Source organism: Equus quagga, chromosome 11 (assembly GCF_021613505.1).
Source record: "Equus quagga isolate Etosha38 chromosome 11, UCLA_HA_Equagga_1.0, whole genome shotgun sequence".
In the NCBI taxonomy this organism is placed as follows: Eukaryota; Metazoa; Chordata; class Mammalia; order Perissodactyla; family Equidae; genus Equus; species Equus quagga.
Window position 1 is genome coordinate 6,644,656 of NC_060277.1, and position 9,808 is coordinate 6,654,463.

General features: G+C 42.8%; 1 protein-coding gene across 13 annotated transcripts in view; it reads left to right on the forward strand.

The window, feature by feature from the left end:
* The window catches only part of EPB41L2 (erythrocyte membrane protein band 4.1 like 2), a 203,543-nt gene that overhangs the window by 185,140 nt on the left and 8,595 nt on the right, over nucleotides 1–9,808 (forward strand). For all 13 annotated transcript variants that reach the window (XM_046677718.1, XM_046677728.1, XM_046677726.1 and 10 more), the window contains one exon: nucleotides 1,670–1,779. In XM_046677718.1, the coding sequence (XP_046533674.1) occupies nucleotides 1,670–1,774 (105 nt within the window). In that variant the 3' untranslated portion in view covers nucleotides 1,775–1,779. The remainder of the gene's footprint in view (nucleotides 1–1,669; nucleotides 1,780–9,808) is intronic.

Below are 9,808 nucleotides of genomic sequence, written 5' to 3' on the forward strand. Positions count from 1 at the left end.
CCCTTGGGCAAAATTTGTTTCCTCTTTCGTAATTGCCGTGGTTTAATGCAGGCAGGTCTTTGTAATGAGCAGACATTCAAAGTGTCTGATGGGTTGTCTGTAGCTACATTTGGCCCCCACCAGAGCTGTCCTTTCCCGCACTGGATTCCACAATGCAACGTGGAGGGAGTAGTTTTGACCGTTCCAGCTTCCCCTTTCCTTCTGAGCACCCGCGCCAGTTTAGGGCCATTCCGCTGCCCTTCGTTGCCCTTCCGTGTCCGCATTGTGGTCAATTCACGGAGATGGGGAGATGAGGTCCCCGCTTCTCCAGCCTTCCTGTCCCCCTCCCCCCCACACACACAGGCTGTGCTGCCCTCACATCAGAGGGTCCCCTGTCTGCCTTCTCTCTTGTCCTGACACAGGTGGGTCACCAGAGTTTGCTCCTCAGTGGAAATTTACACACCCTCAAGTGTCTTCCAAGCTTCTCTGTAAAAAATTTTTAGTGTAAAAACAATTTTTTTGTTGCTTTACCTTTTTTTTGTGGAATGAGGCTCAGGGTTTTGCTTCATATCCTTCCAGCTGATAGAAACTATAGTGCAAACAAGAAATGCAGTTGTCCCCTTAGGGCAGTGACAGAGCGGCAGGAAGAATCGTGCTGCTGCTTTCAAATGCTCAGTTTCCTTATGAGGCATGGTGCTGTCTATCCTAGAAGAGTTTCTTTTTTGTTTTAGAATTCTCTCCTAGATTTTGAGTGTGTTCTATGGAGTTTTATTTTACTTTCTCCCCAAGACCTGTTTAAACATCTTTCCCCTCTAAGAAATAGGATCTTCCCACTCTGCCACAACACTCGTACACAGTTTGCTTTCTGATAAAACACAGAGTTTTGTCTGCTTTCTCACAGCCTGGTCCTGGGAAGGGCCCACGAGCCAGAGGAGGGTCCCGTGTCCTACTCCTGCCCTGCAGCCCAGCGGCAGGATGGCCTTGAGAAAGACCCATTACCCTTGGCGCCTTCCGTGTTTTCAGCTGTAGAACAGAGCTGTGTACTTTACAGGCTAAAGAGCGGTCTATCTCTGGTCTTCAGCTTTACTGATCGCGTGTCAACGTTGTTGCTGCCAACAGTTCTGATTGTTCTGTGCCCTAGAAGTTTATAGATATTTTTCCTGCAATGTTTTAGTTCAACAAACATTTTACCTCAAACAGTTACTTAGAGCCTAAGAGGGCAAGGACCATCAAGGCCTGGACCTGTGCCCTGGGGTTTGAGCAAGTGTCCTTTGAGTGTTAGGTCGAGGACTGTGCCTGAGGCTTTACATCGTTCCTGCCATCTGGACGGTGAACCTCAAAGTGGTCTTCACAGCCTTAGCCTTAGTCTCAGCTTACGGGGGAGACTAGCAGGGTCAGAGAAGATCTGTTTTCTCCAAGTGAGTGCAGGGCTGGGATTCAGAGCCAGCCTGTTTCTTCTGCATGTATCGTTATTTGAAGAGGGACTGGAGAAATGGGAAATTTGGGGAAATGAGAAGCGTTCTCTAAAATGAACAATGAGCCCATTTCACATCTTCCTGCTTCCTCAAATAAAGCAATAAAACCGTCTTGGCTTGAGGGGGAACCCCCGTTGATCAGTGTATGTGTTTTGCATCCCGAGGAGGAGCCTGCCTGGTTCTCCACTCACGGTGCTCTCTCCTCACCCTGGCAGGCGCTGGCCCAGGCCATCAGGGAAGCCAGAGAGCAGCATCCCGACATGTCGGTCACACGAGTGGTGGTGCACAAAGAAACTGAGTTGGAAGAAGGGGAAGAATAAGTGAGGTAAGAGAGCCTGCGTCGTCCAGGGCCTTTCTCATGACTGATCTGCATCCTGAACCTGCCCAGGAATGTGAAATGCTCTTCTGCGTCACCGTGTCTGCAGCTGCTGTAGTCCATCTGCTTTTTCAGATTTTATCCTCCCAAAATATGTATGCTCAGCTTACCTGCATATGGTTGTAAACTCTGTCAGCCGACGGGCATGCAGTATTAACAGCTGCCATGTGTTGAGGGCTGCTAAGAATTGACCTTTTTATGTTGCTTTACTGTTTACAAAGCACCTTAGTATAAGCTATCCTGTTAGTGTTTGCAGGGACTCTTTGAGGAAGGTGCTACTGCCTTTATGTAGATGAGAGAGATTTATTATAGGGGACACAAAGGGGAGATGAGTTAAATCCTTTATATACGGACATTGAGAATTATATATCAAAGAGAGAACCATAAAGGAAAAGATTGCTTTGACTACATAAAAATTTAAAATTTTAATCAAATCAACAAAAACAAAAGTAAAGGGCTAAGGGCCAGCCCCGTGGTAGAGTGGTTAAGTTTGCACACTCTGCTGCGGCGGCCCAGGGTTTCATCGGTTCGAATCCTGGGCGTGGACATGGCACGGCACCGCTCATCAGGCCATGCTGAGGCAGCATCCCACATGCCACAGCTAGAAGGACCCACAACTCGGAATATACAACTATGTACTGGGGGGCTTTGGGGAGAAAAAGGAAAGAAATTTAAAAAAATAAGGGAAAAAAAAAAGTAAAAGCTAAATGACAAAGTTTTAATATGCCTGGCAGAAAAAGGATTAGTATCGTGAATATGTTAAGAACTTGTATGTGGCGTCAAAAAGTTTAAACACTTAAGTAGAAAAATGGGCTGAGGATTATGCAAGTGAACCACTTAGAAACAAAGTGGACAATAAACGAAAAATGCTCAGCCTCACTGTTGCTTAAATCAATACCAAGTAAAAATTCAGTGTACAAGTTTTCACTTAGAAAGCCGGCAAAGTTTATGTTTTTAGCCAGTGTTAGGGAGGTTGTGGGAGGAAAAATGTACTCTCATGCTGCTGAAAAACCAGTAAACTTGGAGAGCAATTTGGCAAAAACCCACATTAAACCTCTCATTTAAGCCACTGTTAAGGATTTATCTTAAATAATCAGAGATGTATACAAAGATTTATCTACTACAGGTTTATTTATCGCATTTTTATATATACTGGCAAAAAATCTGGAACAATCTAAATGGCCAACAGTAGGGATTGCTTATACATTATACTGCTTCCATGTGATGGCTAAATATAGGAGTTAAAAATTGTGCTAAGGAATTCTTAAATGTTCATAATTATGTGTGTGTTAGGGTTTTAAAAAGCAGACTTTATCACAGCACATATACTAAGATTGCTTTTTTGTTTTTTAAATGATCTGTACATTAATTGGATACACAGATACCCCACCGGCCTGGCTGGTCACAGAACCACGTCTTCTGCCCTGTGGTCAGGCTGGGAGCTTTCCCATCACAGAGAGGAAGGGCTCCTACCGCTGCACAGCCGCCCTCTGACTTTGATTTGCCAATCTCATAGATATGAAATCACCTGTAACTTCTTTCTTTCTCGTTGTTACTGATTCTTGATAGATTCAGATGATGATCCTTTGTCAATTTCATGTGTTGCAGATATCTTCAGGTTTGTGGTTAGGCTTTTGTTATTAATATAGTTCAATATAGTTAATGTCTTGAATGTAGTTATTCATGTAGCTAATATAGTTGAATTATCATGCTTTCCTTTATGACTCATGCTCTTTCCGTACCCTAAGGTGTTATTTTTGATCCATAAATTTTAATGTTGTCTTTCATACATCAATCCTTAATCCATCAGAAACTGTTTTCTGTGTGATGAGAAACAGTGATCCATTTGTTTCCGAAGAGGTAGCCCGCGTTCCAGCACTGTCTCTTGAAGAGCCCGTCCTTTCCACCTCTAGTCTGCAGGTCACGCATCAAGTTTCTCATATGCGCCTGTGCTTCACCCTCACTTCCGTTAGTCCACGTGTCTGTCCCTGCTCCAGTGTCATACTGTCTAAATTACTGTAACTTCAAAATGAGTCTTGATAATCTGGTAGGATGTGTCTCCCCAGTTGTGTTCTTTTTTTTTTTTTTCGGGAGTGTCTCGGTTATTCTGGGCTCTTTGTGTTCCATATAAATTTCTGAATCAGATTACTAGGTTCTAGGATACACCCTCTGGTGTCTTAATTGGAATTGTGTCCACTCTGTAGCTCAAAGTGGTGAGAATTGCATCTTTATGATATTAAGCTTTCTTTTCCACAAACATAAAATATCTCTCTCCATTTATATAGCTCTCTTTAATGTCTTCAATAAAATTGTATAATTTTTTTACCCAAAGAAGTCTTATAAATCTTTTCTAGCTGTTGCTAGTAGAGGGCACTACAGTTAACTTTTCAGTATTAGTCTTATATCTAGCAACCTTACTCTTTATATTTTAGATACTATTTTCCACAGAGTGTACAAAGGGCCTACAAGCAGAAATAATTTACAATTTTAGCCCAGGCACAATATGTGTTTACCTGAATAAACGTGCTGTTAAATGTAAGGCTGAGAACATTCTTAGCCAGAAGTTAAGAGGATCAAGTGCTGTGTTTTAATCTTCTCAGATCTCAAGTTACGTGACATTGGGCAAGTCAGTGGGGCTGGTACAATCTGCCTTTCTTAATTCATAGGACTTATTTATAAGGACATCATAAAATGAGAAAATAGAATGTTAGACAAATGTACAAATACTGGGTATTTCTCCTCTAAATTCTATGCATCAGTTACTTAATCAGGAACATAAATAAAAATTAGTGACCACTGTGAGCATGACCCCCACCCTCACTTTCACTTATGGCATTTTAATAAATTAAAATGAATTAGTTATATCAGGTCTTCCTGGCACCTTATATTCGTTTTTGCAGCAGACACACACTCAGCCTTTGATGTTCTCCTGTCTCAGGGGACATCTTTTATAAGCAGCCTTGTTAAACAGATTCGGGAAGTTAAAGTGTAGGTTCACATATAAGGTGAGCAAACTAGATAAATTTGGAAAGATTCACTCATCCATTCCAAAAATATTTAATGAGTACCCAGATGTGCTAGGGTCATGCTGCATTGAGGAAAGAACAAAGTAGGGGACTTGAACTATTGTAAATTTAACCTGTTACTTGAGAAACAAAGTTTAAATTGAAATCTGAAGGATGAATAGGAGTTACCTCAATGTCTCAAAGTCATTTTGGCATCTCCACTCCCACTGGCTGCTTCTGGTTCTGGAAAAACTTCCTTTGCTGGGGCTGTCAGGGCTGGGCGGGGTGTGTTTCTACTGCTTCAGTGCCCCCTGGCTGCCCTGCCGGTATCCCACAGAGGCAGCAGGTGGGCCGAGGCAAAGAGCAGGACCAGGCCAGTGTCCAAATGTCAAAGGGAAGGATAAATAACTGTTTGTCTCGTATCTGCCCCAGTTCCCTTTTTCAGACGTGAAAAGCTCTCCTCCTGACCTGACTTCTCCCTTTGGAGGAGCTCTGAGCTTTTGATCAAACGTTGAAAGTAGAGAGAGGTGCAGGCCAACAGAAGGATAGTCCAAGAGCCGCCTGTGGAGGCTGGAACACCCACTTGGCCTTCTCGGCTGGCAGCTAGCCCGTTGTGAGGCAGAGAGGAGCAAAGTGCAGACTCTACTAAAAAGAGAATACACACTTCAGAGGAGTACCTCACTAAATCTTTGTGACTTTTTTAATGTTCTCCTAAGAACTGCTCCCTCCTGCCAGTTTATCCCAAATGCATATTTACTAGCCATCAAGTGGACACAAAATGTAACGTACCTTGCCACCCCTGGGATGATGTTCTGGAGCAGCCCTGACCAGGAGGGAGAGGACTCCAGGTTTGGTGGTGTGGTCCGTGTGGCCTCAGAAAGAATGAGCCCCACGAGAGGGAGCTGGTGACTCTGCTTTAGTTGCCACCATGAGCTCTCTGAACCCAGACTTCCAGTGGGCCTCTCCGATTCCCGGAGTGATCATTGATATAGAGTAAAAAAGTGAGCGGAGCCCCCTTCCCCTCTGAAAGCAGTGAGCAGCCAAAGGATGAAGTGATGGAGGAGCGGCCTCGCATCCGTTCATTCATTTTATTCATTCTTTTGTTCATCATACACATAGTATGGAGTGCCCATTCAGTGTCATCTACTGTTTTACCCTGGAGACTTCAAATCAAATGAGGTCTGCACTCACAGACAGTACATCAGTGGTAGCAGGCCAGAGTTTCAAGTTTTATGATGTGTTTTGAACCAAGTTTGGTGGGAACACAAAGAAGAGATCTCTACATCAGGATGGGGCATCAGGATGGCTTCTCACCTGGGCTTCAGGATGAGTAGGAGTTAGCTCAGTGGGGAAGGGCTTGGAAGGGGCATTCCAGGCAGGGTCCAGGAGCTGTGGACTGACGCTCTAGGAACGGTGCAAAAGCAGGTGAGGCTGGTATGCAGGTACTTGTAAGAGAGTGATGGGAGAGGAGGGGAGCTGGGAGACAGAGGCCTGATCATAGTCTTGTAAGCCAAGCTAAAGAGGCCAGACTTGATCCTGAAAAGCTGTGGGGTATTCCTCATGTGTTTGAGAGATGGTAAGGAGGTAAAGGTTTGTGAGTTGGTGACTGTTTGCATGAGAGTGTGGAAGTTAGTGAGTGGGGAGGGTGGAAGAGCTGGGCAGGATCCCAGGTAACGCCCAGGTTTCTGGCTTGGGCAAATGAGTTGATGGTGGTAGCTATAATTTCAGTCATGGAATACATGAGTTTCATTTTTCACATGTCAAGTCCTGTCTGCTTAGATGTCTCAAAGCAAAGGTGTATTTTTGTTCTGTGATAGTGTAGGAGAGACCTACTGCCACAGGAATTATGGAGGAAGCTTGGGAGTGAACCTGTAAGGCCCTGCCTTAGACGCACACACAGCATGGTTAATTGGAAATTTACTGGATAGTCTAAGGGTTAAGAGGAAATCTAGCATAGCAGCGGAGTGCTGTTCAAGGTTTCAAGATGAACTCGCAAGGCAAACGGGACATTAGCATGAGCTATCTAACTGGCCTGCCGGGAGAAAAGGACCGTGCTGGCTGAACCCGCTCTAGCTGACCCTGAACTACTTATTGCCCCGTGGGTCCTGCTGAGACCACCCTGTCCTTGAAGGAGAACCACAAATCTCTTGACTTCCAGATGACTATCTTCAGGTCAGGGGCCAGGAGCTTTTCAGGTATGTCGAATGTGTTGCATTTTTATTTTACTCTATTTGCCTAGTTGTACTGGTCTCATACCTAAAGTCAGCATTTTATTACAGCTGGTTTTTGACATAGATTAATCACACCTAAAATGAAGACTACTTCCACATGGAAATGAAAAGCCACTTGGGGTTTAGTGAGTTTTAGGCAGAGCCGGTTTCACTCTGGAATGCTGTGGAATGTGCTAATTTAACAGTTATAAATCTGGCAGGTGCTTCAGCAAGTCAGTTACGGTGTATTTGAACCACTCAACAGAAGAGGAGCAGGGTGCCCCGCTGTCAGGCTTACGTTCACACTGGGGAGTCCCTCATTCCCAGGGTTTGCTCTTGGCCAAGATCATTATTATTATTTTTGCAAATAAACTATATATTTTTTTTCTGGTAATAAAAAAACAGAGGAGGTTATAATTCTAAACAATTGAGAGATAGTAGAAAGTGTAAGTTAACCCATAATTCCTCTGCTCCTAGAGATGGATAATCCCTTTTCACAGTGTGTGTGTGTGTGAACACACCCACACTCTCACTCACACCTCTATTTATGTAGGCTGAAACTGTTGATTCTGTATATCCTGCTTTCTTTCTCCACTAACAGTACATTGTAGGTAACTTTCCTTGTCATTACCTCATCCTTCTTCAGCAGCCACTGAATGGATATATGATGGTTTACTTGACCCCTGTTAATGAGCGTTTAGGTTAATTATTCCTCAGTTTTCAAAATTATACATATAGCTGCAAAACTTATACTTGTGTGTACATTTTTTGTGCATTCATTTTTATCATTGTGTCTCTAGGACAAATATTTTTAAAACTTAGAGTTGGTGTGCGACCAAAAGTTTCTGACATACTGGCCAACTGCCCTCCTTAAAGTTCTAGAAAGTTAGGCTCCCACTTGCAGGTGATGGGCATCCCTGTTTCCCCGCAGCCTTGCCAACACTGAATATTATAAGACATTTAAGAAATCTTTGCCAATCTGGTGAGGAAAGAGCATTTGTTCACCACCCTCCCCCCTTTTTTTTAATTGTAAGGAAAGAACATTTTTTAGTTATATTTTTTTCCATTGCTCATGAAGTTGAAATACACATACACACACACAGTTTGCATTTCTTTGAATTGCTAGTTTGTGTCCTTTATCCATTTTTCTATTCAGATGTTTATCATATTTTATATGCTACAGATGTGTTATAATTATGAATCCCTTACTCACAAATACTGCATATTTCCCCCAGTTTTTCATTATTATTGAGCATTAAAAATGGCCCCCAAAAGGGGGAGAAGGGCAAGAGAAAATTGACAAATTGGAGCCATGCAGGCCATAGCCAGAGTTTGGTTTTGTTTTTTTGGCCCAAACAGTATTTTTTACAAATTTGAAATAATTATTATGCTTAAAATGGGAAGATAACCTGGCAATTTTAGGAAAATCAGAAGCTCTGACAAGATTGGGCCTGCTTTCTCGCATGGCTGCAGTGCTGAAGCCAAGTAGGGGCTGCCACCTTAGAGGACGAAGGGCTCTCCCAGTCGCCAGCGTCCCTTCACGGTGAACCCTTGGTACCTGTGTCCCTCCTCATCTGATACCTGCCTGGCCTCTGCTGGGGACGGAGGTAGGGACTATGATGTCATCATACCCTAGTCTAGGGCATATTTAAGAGTATGGAAATGAAGAGAATATTTAGTTTTAAACTGTGTGTAGCACATATTTTCCCCTGTCCTTTTTAATGAGGAAATAGAATCCTAGAGATTAATTTGCCATAGGTCACTTATACTCAGGAATCATAAAATACCATCCATGTGTAGAGCTACTTGTCTCAGGAACTTCTCTAATTTAGACATTCCAGATACTATTTTTTAAACGTGTGAATTTATGAGTGGCATTAGGAAGGAATTTTGCTGTGACAACTAATTAATAAGTTTGTGTTGTCCTCATGAGGAATACATTCCAAGGACATGTTGGCCCTTTCTTTAACTTGCAAGCATCAAGTAGTTTAGTTAGCATCGGAGCAAGTAGGACTCTAGACCTGCTCTATCCAATATGGTAGCCATGCCCCACAAGTGGCTGTGGAGCCTTGGAAATGTGGCTATTCCGAATAGAGATGTGCCATAAGTGTAAAATAACATACTGGATTTTGAAGATGTAAGAAAAAAATATAAACTAGTAAGTAGGAGTTGGGTCTAGAGATTAATTCTTTTGATTCCCACTAACCTTCCTATTTAAGGAAAGTACAAAACTTAGCTCTGTTCACGTCTGCTTGATAGATGTTTTTCTAAAAGATAAAGGGTTTTGTTACTACTTTCTTAAGCACAACTTTTATTTGATGCTGCAGAGAAATGTTTTCTCATCTCTGCTTATCTTATGAACCTAAGATTGACAAAGACTTTAGCTAGAATTAACTGTACTGAGTGTAACCTCGCTGTAGTCCACTGTTATTTGAAAGAAGCTTTAAGATTTTGTAGGATGCTCTCATATCAGGTTCTCACAAGATTTGAACCTGGCAGAGTGAACCAGAAGACCTGACTCTAGCTTTAGGGCCAGATGCTAACTACTGTTAGAAATCTTTGTCAAAGCTTCAGTAATTTGGGAAAACCAATTTTTAAAGAAGTCTTCCTGGGATGTCATAGATATAGTTATTTAACAAAATAGAACAGAAAAATGAACCCCCCAATTTTTCCACTAAAACAGCAGGTGAAAGCCATGGTGAAGAGGAAGAGGGCGGGAGTGCTCCCTCCTGGAGACGCGGTGTGTTCTGGTGTTGAAAGCGA